Source organism: Phyllopteryx taeniolatus, chromosome 12 (genome assembly GCF_024500385.1).
Source record: "Phyllopteryx taeniolatus isolate TA_2022b chromosome 12, UOR_Ptae_1.2, whole genome shotgun sequence".
In the NCBI taxonomy this organism is placed as follows: domain Eukaryota; kingdom Metazoa; phylum Chordata; class Actinopteri; order Syngnathiformes; family Syngnathidae; genus Phyllopteryx; species Phyllopteryx taeniolatus.
In genome coordinates, this window is record NC_084513.1 from 11,432,036 (window position 1) to 11,447,458 (window position 15,423).

At 38.8% G+C, this 15,423-nt stretch overlaps 1 protein-coding gene across 1 annotated transcript in view; it reads right to left on the bottom strand.

Moving 5' to 3' along the window:
* The window catches only part of LOC133486653 (activin receptor type-1-like), a 50,383-nt gene that overhangs the window by 1,088 nt on the left and 33,872 nt on the right, over positions 1 to 15,423 (bottom strand). The window contains exons 7-11 of the mRNA XM_061792127.1: positions 11,305 to 11,404; positions 8,160 to 8,306; positions 6,788 to 7,063; positions 3,915 to 4,112; positions 2,308 to 2,438 (exon numbers count right to left, since the gene is read on the bottom strand). Coding sequence (XP_061648111.1) covers positions 2,308 to 2,438; positions 3,915 to 4,112; positions 6,788 to 7,063; positions 8,160 to 8,306; positions 11,305 to 11,404 — 852 coding nt within the window. The remainder of the gene's footprint in view (positions 1 to 2,307; positions 2,439 to 3,914; positions 4,113 to 6,787; positions 7,064 to 8,159; positions 8,307 to 11,304; positions 11,405 to 15,423) is intronic.

The window sequence follows — 15,423 nt, forward strand, 5'->3', positions numbered from 1 at the left end:
GCAAGCATGCTTTGACTCTTCTTTTGGAGAATTATGCAAACCAGTCTGTCTCATAAGATAGTCTCCCAATTCTTGACAGCGAGAGAGTGAAAAAAGGTGCTAAGGACTACAAACCCAATTCCAATGAAGTTGGGACGTTGTGTTAAACTTAAATAAAAACAGAATACATCCATCCATTATCTGAGCCGCTTCTCCTCACTAGGGTCGCGGGCGTGCTGGAGCTTATCCCAGCTATCATCGGGCAGGAGGCAGGGTACACCCTGAACTGGTTGCCAGCTAATCGCAGGGCACATACAAACAAACAACCATTCGCACTCAGATTCACACCTACGGGCAATTTAAAGTTGTCAATTAACCTACCGCGCATGTTTTTGGGATGTGGGAAAACCGGAGTGCCCGGAGAACCCACGCAGGTACGGGGAGAACATGCAAACTCCACACAGGCGGGGCCGGGGATTGAACCCCGGTCCTCAGAATTGTGAGGCAGACGCTCTAACCAGTCGTCCACCGTGCCGCTAAAAACAGAATACAATGATATGCAAATCATGTTCAACCTATATTTAATTGAATACACTACAAAGACAAGATATTTAATGTTCAAACTGATAAACGTCATTGTTTTCAACAAATAATCATTAACTTAGAATTTTATGGCTGCAACACGTTCCCAAAAAGCTGGGACAGGGTCATGTTTACCACTGTGTTACATCACCTTTTCGTTTAACAACATTCAATAAACGTTTAGAGGCTTTGTAGGTGGAATTCTTTCCCATTCTTGCTTCATGTACAGCTTCAGCTGTTCAACAGTCCAGGGTCTCCGTTGTCGTATTTGACACTTCATTATGCGCCACACATTTTCAATGGGAGACAGGTCTGGACTGCAGACAGGCCAGTCTAGTACCCGCACTCTTTTACTACGAAGCCATGCTGTTGTAACACGTGCAGAATGCGGTTTGGCATTGTCTTGCTGAAATAAGCAGGAGCGTCCATGAAAAAGACGTTGTTTGGATTGCAGCATATGTTTCTACAAAACCTGTATGTACCTTTCAGCATTAATGGTGCCTTCACAGATGTATAAGTTACCCATGCCATTGGCACTAACACAGCCCTATACCATCACAGATGCTGGCTTTTGCGTCCATAACAGTCAGGATGGTTCGTTTCCTCTTTGGCCCGGAGGACAAAAACAATTTGAAATGTGGACTCGTCTGACCACAGAACACTTTTCCACTTTGCATCAGTTCATCTTAGATGAGCTCGGGGCCCAGAGAAGCCGGCGGCGTTTCTGGGTGTTGTTGATAAATGGCTTTTGCGTTGCATAGTTGAGTTTCAAGTTGCACTTACGGCTGCAGCGCCGAACTGTATTTACTGACATTGGTTTTCAGAAGTGTTCCTGAGTCCGTGTGGTGATATCATTTACATTTACATTCTTTTTTGCCACCTGTCCCAGCTTTTTTGGAACGTGTTGCAGCCATAAAAATTCTAAGTTAATGATTATTTGCTAAAAACAATAAAGTTTATCAGTTTGAACATTAAATATCTTGTCTTTGTAGTGTACTCAATTAAATATAGGTTGAAGATGATTTGCAAATCATTGTATTCTGTTTTTATTTATGTTCGAAAAACCACATCCAAACTTCATTGGAATTGGGGTTGTACTTAAAAAGTACATTTAATCTGTTTGAGTATGTTTTAATTAGTTTAAAAATGTTAAAACCATGCAGCGACTTAAAAAAATGTAATACGGTCTCTCTGGATTAAAAAGTCATCTATCACGGATCTGGAACGTATCAGTCTCCAATATTCACACTCATCACAAATTCCTCTATTGGTGTTTTTTTATTTATTTATTTTTAGTTTTTTTATTTTATTTATTTATTTATTTATTTATTTATTTATTTTTTAAATGTGGATCCTATCCCCTGGCAATTCACTGAAAAATTCACCTAATCGTGTTTTTTGTGCGCTTTCTGTAATGCCCTAAAATGCCACAAGATGGCGCTAAATCGATCTGTCTAACAGGAAAGTAGTACATATGTGTCGAAGTAATGATATCTCAACTGATAAACAAGCGTTGTACTTTGAGGTGGTGCTAAGTTTACTCTTGGTTGTTACTGGAAGTTACAAGAGTCTGTGTGAAATCAAATCATCGACAAGGCTTTGAATTTTAAGCCAAATGAGGTGTTTGGGATCCTAGTTTGATACATTTACAGTTTAAACTATTAATATATGCAATTATAAACATTATTGCGGGAGTCAATTACTGGCATTTTTTTGCAATTCGTGGTAGGGCTCAGTCTGACTCACTGGGTCTGAGAACCATCTGTTGGGTATGTTGGGCCTCTGTTGGTCCACACAGACAACCTTCTTCATATCGTCAAAACTGGGATCGCTGGGAACGACGTCATGAAAAGGGGGCTTGTAATCCTCTACGATACCTATGGGAGAAACACATGCACTTTGACATACAGTACACAAACTCATGAGTACAGCAATAACAAGCTAAAAGAGGCAGCTCAAGTGTAGCAACATGTGGGGATAACTGTGTCAGTTCACACTGTTGCAGAATTTCAGGTTTTTGCTCGACAGTGAGAAAGCCCCAGAGGATTAGTGAGTCCAGTGTACATTTTTCCAGAGTGATGAGTGCAAAATGAATGCTGTGACACTGCATAAGTTTATTAAAATATTGCCAGTGCATTACTTAAGTTGTGTCTTCATTGTCAGTGGAGGGACAATGGAAGTATAGTGGTGCCTTGTGATTCAAGTTTAATTTGTTCCGTGACCACGCTCGAAACTCAAAAGTTATACTTGAATCGCAAATCCTTCGGACGTGCCTGCCAATGCAACCGGGAGGCAGCATGATACAGTCATGCAGGCAAACGCAAAAGAATAGCACTCCTTCTACTACTACTACTACTACCACCGTAAGTGACTAATATGTACATGTATTATATACTATAATGTTATATTAGTAATTTTTCGTAGAGTGTAAAGAATATATGCCTGTGAGTATTGTTATATTATCTGTCTACGTGTTGCTCCATCGCTTGTGTTTAAATTAGACTTTACGCCGATCTGATCGGTGTTATCGGTATCGGCCGATAATTAGCATTTTATGCTGATCGGCTTTCATGTCATAAGTCGCCGATCCGATCAAAGACGTCATCGATCGGCTCCGCACAAGACATTTAACTCTGCGTCTTCGTCGCGTATGAATCAAAAAAAAGCTAGTTTATTTTTATCCTTGTCACGTCTTGTTGCACAGTACTGAAACTATCTGACGGCCAATAAAGTTTTTTCAATCTTGTCGGTGAAAAAACACGTCGTCAGTGTCCAATTCTTGAATGCCGCCTAGAGGTCATTGGTGTTTTAACTTTTGTCTAAAATGCTACAGAATAATAATTAGAGCTGGGACGGGCTCCAGCACGCCCACGACCCTTGTGAGGATAAGCTGCACGGAAAATGGATGGACAGATGAATACAGGATACAAGTATATCCAATAAATGAACAAGTTATGTAAATGGACACATTGCTCCATCGGATCGTTTTTTTTTTTTTTTTTTAAACTTGATCGGTGATCGGCCCCAAAAATCCTGATCGTGTAAAGCCTAGTTTAAATATCCACTGCATCTAAAACTGTGACTATCGCAAATTTTTAGCATGTGAATGGCATTTTGCATTGTTTGTAACATTAGCTTAACCAGACTTTTCTAAGGCAAAGCTATGTGGTCGTTTTAAAAACACAATGTGCAATTCTCTTTGTTTTGTTTGACAGTAAATTTCAAATGGGAGTGGTATTAAACAGCATGAATTGATGAACTGTTCAATATTTGCCAAAGAAGTGAGTTGAATTGAGTTCACTGCCACTATACAGCGCTCGTATCTCAAGGCAACACTGTAGTAGAATACTCACCGTTGCTGACCGTCCGCCTGGCAATCTCCCACAGAACGAGGCCCAGAGCCCAGATGTCGACCCTCTTGTAGGACTCAAAGCAGTCCATCTGGATGGAGTCGTCCAGCACTTCGGGCGCCATGTAACGCTTGGTGCCTACTTTGGGGTTGTTGCCCACATCCAGCTCGTTGGTGTCTTGGAAATGCATGACAGCCAAACCTGGAAGACAACAACCACTCTCGGTCAGCAACACACAAAAAGCACTAAGGCAACAGTCTACTGAGTGACATGATGTTTTTGTAAACAGGATGTACTCCTAAACAAGAACAACCTGACCTGGAGATAAGACAATCAAGATTGCGTCATCTGTTGTAGCATTTAATACATTAAGAGGGCGACATGTCAGGCCCATCCCCAAGTATCCGAACGAGCTTCTTTATTGAGCGAATAGAACATTGGTGTTAGATAAAGTGCACTTCCGAATGTGTTTATAGTCAAGGCACAGGAGGAACATTAAGCACTGGTTGTTTCGCTAAAATTAGGAACAAATGAGTTTAACCAGATAGGCAAGAGGAGCAATATTAGATTTATTTCCTTCTCTGCACGCAATAAATAAAATCATGTTATTAAGTCTTTGGCTCCTCAGAAGTTAAAACCGCTTCGATGGTCATGGTGCAGCTTCGAAAACAAATTAATGCACATCAGGGATCTCGTTAAATGTGTTCCGCGTCTGAAACGCACAAAAATTAGCAGGGACACATGAAGCATATTCATATATATATATATATGTATATATACATATATATATATATACACACATATATATATATATTCATATAAATGGACACATTGCACAATATATATATGTATATATATTCATATATATGTATGTATATATATATATGTATTCACACACACACATATATATATACACACGTATATATATATATATATATACGTATATATACATATATATACACACATATATATATATATATACACACATATATATATATATATATATATATATATACACACACATATATAAATATATATATATATACACACACATATATATATATATATATATATATATATATACACACACACATATATATACATATATATACGAATATATATATATACATCTGTATACATACATGTGTACATACATATGTATATATACATATATATACATATACATATGTATATACATATACACATACACACACACACACACATATAAATACATATACACATACATGTATATATATATATATATATATATATATATATATATACACATATACACATACATGTATATATACATATATACACATACATACATACATATTTATATACATATATATGCATGCATATACATACATACATACATACATACATACAAACATACATAGCTAAAAACCTCACTCGACCACGAAGAGGTCGTTAAAATGTAGGCGCTCGGAGTTGTATGTATGTTCACAACATAACACACACACACACACACACATATATGGGAAAGTTAACTGTTTATAAAACATAAACACAGCGGCACGTGTTATCAATATTCAGGCAGTAGTTGACTTGAGCGAACTCATCTTCAGCGTCATTTGATTGACACGTAAAGGTCTCGCATCACAGTCCAGCAGCTCGAGGCCAGACCTTATTTTACATTTTATTTATCCTTTATTTAACCAGGTAAAGTGCTTATTGAGAAGTAAAGCCTATTTTTCAAAAGCCAAGAGGCAGCAGAAATTTTACAGGAGGCAGAAATTATACAGCACATAACACAACAACATTCATACAATAAATACAAATAGAGTAAAAAAAAAAATAGTTACATTAAAATGGATGGCATTTGATTTTAAAACAGTGACAAAGCCCAAATGCTTTTGAGTACATAAATTTTTTTTTTTTGTGTTTTTTTTTTAATTCATTAAAATTTGGCAGGCTTAAAGAATTTTTGGGGGCCTCTTTAGTGGGTTAATGACGCTATACCTATGTGCAAACATTTTTAATATTTGTTTAAGTGCAATTTTTCTAAACAGAGCCTGAGTCTTATTTATAGTTTTAATCTAAAATATTTTATTTCTTGATCTACATTGTAATGCCAATGTTCAATGTTAATTGTTCTTAAAAAGGATGTACTTGAATTATTATGCTCTATCATATCAGTGGCAAAAAAAAAAAAAAAAAAAAAAAAAAAAATGATACCATCGTTTATTCTGTTAGTTTTTGGGAAAATATATTGTCCTAAAAAATTGCGATCGTCACAGGCGGAAACATAATATATTGAGAGAGAGCAAGTGTAATGGAAATATTGGCCAAATTGTACAAATGAAAATCTGCTATATAGCAGGACCGCAAAGCAACAACCGTCATTTAGCGGACGATTACTGTATCTGCACTCCGTGAAGATAAGTTGCAGGGACTCATTGTTCCAGGGCTGGGACACAGTTTCCACACATTGTATTGTCGCAAGTGTAAAATGATATATGCACATCGATTGTATTCTGATCAGATCAGATCTGATCTGTATTCTGATGACTGTATCAGATGTAATAGGAACAAGGAGTTGACTCTGATCATTTTCTCAACGGAAAATGGTCATGTGGTCCAAAGAGTCTGGATTTTCTACTGTTAAAGATTAAATATGCTTGGGGATATAACAACTGAAATCTGGAGCTATGCTAAAATGGTCATGCGAACTAGACTAATAGGCTAATCTAGACTTGACACTATTTCAGAGTGATGGGTGACTCAAATGTGCTGGGGAGCATAAAGATCAAACTTTGGAGGAATAGGAAAATGGTTTGCTTATGTTCTTCAAACCCTCTCTTAGTGCAGCCTGAGAAAAGGAAACAAACGCACATGGATTATAGTCTTCTTACCGAGGTCGGCGATGCAACACTGCCCGTTCTTTTTAACCAGTATGTTTTTGCTCTTGAGATCACGGTGGGCGATGGCCGGCTTGCCCTGGGTGCCGAAGATCTCTACGTGCAGATGTGCCAGGCCGCTGGCGATGGAGAGTGCCATGCGGAGGCAGCTGCACGCATCCAAGGTGCTCAGCTGAAGGTAGTCGTACAGGGAGCCCATCTCGTGGTAGTGGGTGATGAGCCACAGCTGCGTACTGGAGTTCCTGGAGGTCATGTCGGAGGCAATAAAGCCTGGGGTGAGAACACAGAAATGGTTAAGACACACCAAGAAAAAAATGTATGTGCAAAGAAACAACGCCGAAAAAAAGCTTGTTTCTCGATGTTACGATCAAACAGATAGGCTGAGGTAAAAAACAGAATTATTCTCTAAATGACTCATCCTTTTATAAATACAGTATACAAATACAGATAATTGTGAGCCAGAGATTCAAATACTGATCCTGATTTGGCTTCTAGTGTGTTCTGACACAATAATTACAGTTATTAAGGCTCAATTATGTCAAGTCAAAAGAGTAGGTGCGAGAAAATCTAATGATATCCAATTCAAGACCTCTGAAAATGCTGCCTTTACATTATATGCTCAGTTTTGATTGACATTGTCAGGGGAACTAATTCAATATATAGAATGTTGTTTGCAGTTGTGAAGGACTTCACGACATCACAGTAATATTCTGATCCCTTTCATTAAGCTGAATAAGGTAAACAAAACAAATTCACATGAAAAGAATTGTCGCTGATAGTAATATCAATTATATTATGGCAATAATTGTTTTTACAAAGGATATCACTATTTTTGATTGACACTGTCAGAGATATTTAACAATTATTTGTGTTTGTAATGTCCAGTGGGAAAGGAAAGTATTCAGACCCCCTTAATTTTTTCACTCTTTGTAAAATTGCAGCTATTTGCTAAAATCATTTAAGTTCATTTTTTTCCTCATTAATGTACACACAGCACCCCATATTGACCGAAAAAAATGGAAATGTTGAAATTTTTGCTGATTTATTAAAAAAGAAAAACTGATATATTATACAGCCTTGTTTCTCCAATTTGTATACCTCGAAATACATTTTATAAATTTATAACATTTATTCCGAGCAAGCCTTAAATCTAGTCAGACAGCGATGCTTAGTTTTGACTGACAGCCATCCATTGTACTTAACAATATGTTCAGTTTTGCATCATTGTTCATTGTCATTTATGTAAAGGCAGATTTTTTTTCCCCTCTTGCATTAGACCTCATTAAATAGGTGTACCTCATGATGTGGCTATCTTTTGTTTTCAAGCTTGTTGTTTCCAGGCACCCAACGATTATCTTTGACATACCCAGGATGTTCTCGTGTCTCAGCAGCACTGTGTTATAGATCTCAGTTTCTCTAAACCAGGACTTCTCGTCTCGGGAGGAGAAAATCTTCACAGCGACGCTCTCTCCTTGCCACTGGCCTCGCCAAACTTCGCCGTAACGGCCCTTACCTAACGAGTAGGAAAAAACATTAGGAAGTGATGTTGGGTCTCTGGTTGAAACCAGTTTTCAGTATACAGATATATGTGTACACTATGTACAGTGTACATAGGCTTGTACAGTTGTGCTTATAAGTTTACATACCCTGGCAGAATTTATGATTTCTTGGGCATTTTTCAGAGAATATGAATGATAACACAAAAACTTTTATTTCACTCATGGTTATTGCTTGGGTGAAGCCATTTATTACACTGGGGAACAATTTGACAAACAATTCTGTTGAATTAAATTGTTATGCTGATTAAAACAAAAATTGGCATGCTGATTCCAAAATTGCAGTCAGTTTTTTTTTCTGGCACGTCAAGTTATTTCTCCACAGCTTACCCTCCAGATAAGCAAAATTCCACTGATTAGCTAGCCAACTGATTATGATTTGACTCATCTACAGCTACGTCGCAACTTGTTTGTGCAGTCACAATTGAGACGGTGCGGTGAGAGGTGTGTGCAGCTCCCAATAGGTCAGTACTATATCAATATCTGCAAACAGAACGCTTGCATAGTAGCAATTAAGAGGATTTGTGCCATGTCCTTTGTAAAACATAATAGTGTTAAATAAACATTGCAGTCATGCCCGTTTCTTTCATATTTCATTGTATGTCAATATTTTATGAGTTTTATAAAACAAGCACATTTCTATTAAGTACAGTATTTTTCAAATTTAAGAAAACGGGGATCTATAGTTCAAAAACTTGATGTGATAGAGAAAAACTGATCAGTTTTGGATTCCGCATCCAAAAATTAGTTAAAAATAGCTGTCAGACCTAACTTAACAAAATTGTGTTCCCCAGTGTTATCGAACAAAGGTGTTTACTCTTTTTTAAAATCATAATGACAACAGAAACTACACAAATGACCCTGATCAAAAGTTGACATACCCCAGTTTTTAATAACATGTGTTGGCCTCTTTAACATCAATGACAGCTTGGAGTCTTTTGCAATAGTTGTGGATGAGGCTCTTTTCTATGATGGTAAAGCTGCCAATTCTTCTTGGCAAAAGGCCTCCAGTTCCTGTAAATTCTTAGGCTGTCTTGTATGAACTGCATGCTTGAGATCTCCCCAGAGTGGCTCAATGATATTGAGGTCAGGAGACTGAGATGGCCACTCCAGAACCTTCACTTTATTCTACTGTAGCCAATGACAGGTCGACCTGGCTTTGTGTTTTGGATCATTATCATGTTGGAATATCCAAGTATGTCCCATGCGCAGCTTCCGGGCTGATGAGTGCAAATTTTTCTCTAGTATTCTTTGATAACATGCTGCATTCATCTTGCCATCAATTTTGACCAAGTTTCCAGTGCCTTTATAGCTCACACATCCCCAAAACATCAGCGATCCACCTCAATGTTTCACAGTAGGAATGGCGTACCTTTAATCATAGGCCTTGTTGACTCCTCTCCAAATGTAACGTTTATGGTTTTGGCCAAAAAGTTAAATTTTGGTTTCATCCCTCCGAATGATTTTTGTTCCAGAGGTTTTCTGGCGAATTGACCATGCAGCCCATTTTTTTTCTGTCTCCCCTTATTGTGCATCTTGAAACATCCACACCACTTTTTTTCATAGATTCCTGTATTTCACCTGAAGTTATCTGTGGGGTTTTCTTTGCATCTCGAACAATCTCGAACGGTTTTGGGGCATGAACAATTCTGCATTGTATTTTACTTCTACTCAGTAGGTGGTGCTGCTCACACAATTAAGTAGCAAATGGTGCAGTGCGTTGTCAATTATGCTAATTTGCGCAACTTTCAGCTCAGATATACAAAGCACAGTATTACACTACTAATCTTCAAGAAGGTCAGCTCAGTACAATTTGCTTTTGTTTTGGTTCAGATATCATATTATTGTAAATAGGGATGGGCGAGTACCGATACCATGTATTGGGCCGATACCGGCCTTATTTCAAGGCACTCGTGAAGGCTGCAAATAACAGCCACAAATACTTAAGGGGAAAAAAAAAAAATTGACATCAAGTAAGTCTGACACATTGGTGAATCATCATGTGCATCAGAAAGAGATAAAGGTCTTTGTTCATAATTATGTCAGTGTCTTAATTTAAAATTTTATGTATCAAAAGTAATAGTGGTACCGGTACTCGGTATCGGTGACTACTCAAGACTGAATAATCGTATTGGTATCAGTCTGAAAAAAAGTGGTATTGAACATCTCTAATAGTAAATGTTAAACATGTTTAATATTTTTGATTGCAGTTTAGATTCAGTGGTTGAGGTATTTTCAGTGAGACAATAAATTTCCATCGTACAGACTGTACACTAACTACGATGTAGCAAAATGACGTTTCTTCAGTGTTGCCCCATGAAAAACATAATTACATGTTAAAAATTTAGGTACTGAAGATGTGTTTTATGGCTTCTAAGGAGGCAAAACCCATATCTGTAATGTGTGACAGCTTAATCAAACATAAATACACAACAAACTCTGCTGAGTGCACCCAACCTTGTTTGCTGTCGGGACGTTCAACCTGCATAAGACTGGGTACATCGGGGAATCGTATTTCTACATTGATTTCTGCCTCTTACACATCATTGCAAGAACAATAGTGCCCTGTTTTGCAACCCAAATATGTTTTTCACCCCAACCCTGGCCTTGGTTATTGTTGTAAGCAATGATATTTTGATGGCTGTGTATGCATGAGTCACAGGATATCAGAAGCAGACAGTCGGTTTAGAATTGTATGAGATACATAGTTTGAACGACGTTATGGAGATTTAAACCTTGGGGAAAATGTAAGTGAAGCAGCTGTGGGCAAAACGTAGATACAGTATCAATTTCACAACAGTTGTGAGGCGTCCTCTGTACTTTTTCAGAAGGTGTGTGCGTATGTGTTGGCCCCCCACTGTGCTGACACATAGGTCTCATTAAAATGAATGAGCAGGGCTGCATATTCTCACGCACTAATGTCAATAACAATACCGGCTTCGAGTGGACACTCACCCACACACTCGTTGAGAGTGATTTGTCGGGCTACCGTCCTCTGAACCAGAAAGGGCAGACCGGAGCCGCTTCCTGAAGTGCAGGAATGATCCAGTAGATCCTGGGGATGAAAAGAAACCTTAATTTATCACAAGCAACTTTATGGATTTTAAATCGAGAGGTTACATTAGAAGTAGGCAGAAGTTGGATGAAGAGGTCCAAGTATTGTGTGTGAAAGGAGAAAGCCTTCTATTGTACAAACGACTCAAGTGCCCCCCCCCTTATTTTCAAGTGTTGTGGCTGCTGGAGATTCATTCTAATCCTGCGGCCATGCACCAAAAAAAAAAAACAGCCTCTGCTCAGCCTTTTTTTAACTGGGCAAGAAGACTAATGTAGCACCTAGTGCCGGCACGAGATGGCAGTGCTGAGTCAGCAGCGGACGGGAAAACCAAACCACTGAAGCGGGAGAGAGGGGAAGGAAGGAAGAATACAACATGGGAGGCCGACGCGTCGTATAAACAGATTTATTATGGATGAGCTGTCTGCGAGACAACTGGAATTACAAGACGGAAGATTGTGGCCATAAAATGAAAGCGTTATTAGGCGCTAAATAATAATGGCTTCGGGGTTGGCTCGTGATGGTAGCACATGTTGTGGGTGAAATTAAAAGTGGTGTACACTAACTACTCGGATTCCCACAAGAATGTGAATCAATACACAAACGTGTGAGTCAGGGAGCTGATGAATAAGAAAGAGCAGCTATGGATACATTCCTGAGATAAGATACCGTATTTACTCATTACAAGTGTTCAAGGTTATAAATGCAATTATGGCAAATCAGCATATGAATATGTCATAACACAGCACAAGAAGGCATACTCAGTTAAGAAAAGTTTTTCATTTGATTGTTTTATATTTAGGCACCATGGTGAACTACTTGTTAGCATGTCTGCTTCAAAGTTCTGAGGTTCTGGGTTTGAATCTCATCTGAGGCTTCCTGTGTGGAGTTTTCATGTTCTTATGTGCTTGCGTAGGGCGCACTCTGAACTGTTCGCCAGTCAATCTCAGGGTGCCAAAAAAAAAAAAAGCAATTTTCACCCAAACCACTGCAAGGCTATATGACAGAATGCTGTCAGCTTCTGACACATGTACACTGAGATGACACTATATTTTTCAGTATTTATTTTTTTATACTTAGTGACTATCCTATACATTCCTGCACTGGATCACTTGGTGGCACTTTAAAATGACAATGAGCAGGCCTGCATATGGACAGTGCCCAGGTCGACTGAGCCACAGAGAAAGGAGAAAAGCATGCGGGGCTGGAAGGAGGAGGAGGCCGGCAAGCAACATCATATCGAAGCGACAAAGGCTTTGTTGTAATGTTGAATTCCAGTGTTAGGGGGCAACAGAAATCCCAGATTATCGTTTTAAAACATTTATACTGAAAACTTAAGAAACTAGAGAGTAGTTCAACATTTTATTAACACCTTTTGTTAACAAGCCTCAGTCAACAATTCAAACAGTAACCCCAACATGATATTAGCATACTTACAAAGCAAATAAAATACATGTAGAAAACTATAAGAACACTTTTCACTTAACAGCGCAGCGAATGTAGAACGATAACACTAGTTTAAAGTACTGAGTATTTTTGGAGGTTCAAGATGGGAAATAAACTGAAACATCATTCTCCAGTTATGATGCTACATATCCTGTTAACATTATTGCTACTTTCAAATGTGCATCATCTTTACTCACGATACAAATTAACTAGTTTTGCCATTTTCCAAACCAGCTGAATAATGATGACCCGATTTATTATTGTTGCTGGTGGCCTCACCACTCGCAGTGGCTAACTGCTAATACTACTTGTGCTAGCAAAAGAGTGACAGGCTGTACTGACTGATATCGCTTTTTTCCCTCTCTTTCCACATAATCACTTGGGTGGTACTTCAAATGAATAAACACAGTGTTGTCCCTTTTTGAGGGTGGCAAGATACCTTATACATCAGCTAATTAATAGCATTTTGCAGATGCCGCAACACAACTGACGTCGGCTCCGTTGCCAGGGCCACCTCAGCAGGCTCCGAGGACAGCTTAAGGCTTCTTTATACTCGCGCAGGCGGCGACCCTGCTGACATCACTGCGACTATCCCGCACGCAGTTTGCCTTTACACTCGAGCACAACCCATGCGCAGTTTTGAAAATGTACTGCAGTTCACCTCCAAGTCAGGGTGCCGCTACGGCTAGGACACCACAGGATGGAGTTTCCTCTGCATTTTTTGGCCATTTCCGGTCTCCGTTCTTCCTTCCCTTTCCATAACTAGGAACAAAGCAACAACAATGGCGTGCCGTGGAACAGTGTCTGCTAGAACAAATGGACCTAGATGACCAGATGAGGTTTTTCTATAGGCTCCAGCTCAATGAGGTCAAGCTCGATAGAAAATGAATGGATGGATGTTTTATACTGTATGACCGTTTTTCATATAAATAGTCACTGCAATAATGAGTCAAACTGTTAAATGGTGATTTTCTAGCTTAACGCTACAGTACACAGTGTATGTTAGTGATAGACTACAGGTGAACAGTATAAAACCAGGTGTACATTGTTGCTTAAATAAATCAAAGACCACCTGCAGTGATCGGGAGGCGTTAACTCAACTGTACATAGGGCCAGGCATATATCAGAGGCAAGGCGTTTATTCGAGAGGTCTTTATTTGGCAGTGAAAGAAGGAGACAGTGTTACGAGACTGTAAAACACTAGACCAGTCTCATCTCAAAAGGCATGTAACACAAATTGAAATAAAATCTGATGACCTCTGTGCGGCACTCTCCACATGTGTTTGACAGCCACAACTAAGTGTTTTGGGTTTAGCACAGCTGAGCACATTTTTACGATGTTTAAATAAACATTTGGCGGCTTTGGATTTTCAGATTCATTGCCAAACGTTTGCCAGACACAACGGCTTTACTGCGTTATAACGTGACACGCTATTTAGATACACCAACGCTCCCATTGGTCAAAGTGTACTGAATTCAATATCAGGGGGCTCATCTCGGTTTTAAAAGTGGAAAACCTCAGGAAGTGTAATATACAAGGTATGCTCACAAAATGGATGTGAGAAGTCTACTTTGAAAAGGCTCCTGCCACACTGTCTCTGCTCAGTGTGATTACAGAGTGCGCCCAGCCAGTGAATGTGCTGGCCTGTGCGACCGCACGACTCCACCTAAACTCTGGATCCGTTTAGAGAAACCTCAAAACATAAACCGCACTGTGCAAAAGCTCACAATCACTGGCTGAGAGAGGACATTCCTCGCGCAGACAGTAAAAAGGACCGCAAGAAGCAAAAACAAGCATTAAAGGGACTTTCTTGCGAAGAACAAAGAGTCTCTCTCTGAACCCAACATACACAAGACTGGAGTTGTTTCACAAGGCCGCTTTATCTATGTTTTAATCTTTTAAAGCACTTGAATTTGGTAAACATGAGTAATTTAATTTCTTTTTCGCAGCGGCTACTACGGCTGATTAAATATATAATTCAACATGTAAAGAAAAACTACTGTAGCATACCCATGTGAGAAAAGATACATTAACATCCATCCATTTTCTAAAGCATTTGTTCTCAGCCTATGCCAGTTGATTTCTGGCAACAGGTGGCATACGTCCTGGACCGGTCGCCAGTCAATCGCAAGGCACATATAGACACCTGTTCACCGTCACACCGATAAACAATTTACCGCAATTTCTCGTGTATAATGCACATTTATTTCCCCCCCAAAAAATTTCAAAAGTCAATAGTGCGCATTATACATGGGTATAGGGGAAAATGAAGAAGCTTTCACATTTTATAAATTTATGCCGCCATCTAGAGGTTATGAAAAAACTGTACACTTTCATTCCAATGTCACCGCCACCGAGAGGTTATGAGAAAGGTGTACACTTTCATTCTAATATGCCGCCACCTAGAGGTTATGAAAAAGGTGCATCCTACATTTTCATACCAATATGGCAGGGGTACGTATGACTGCATATAATGTATGTACAGTTGTGCTCATAAGTTTACATACCCTGGCAGAATTTGTGAAATATATATATATATATATATATATATATATATATATATATAGTATTTTTT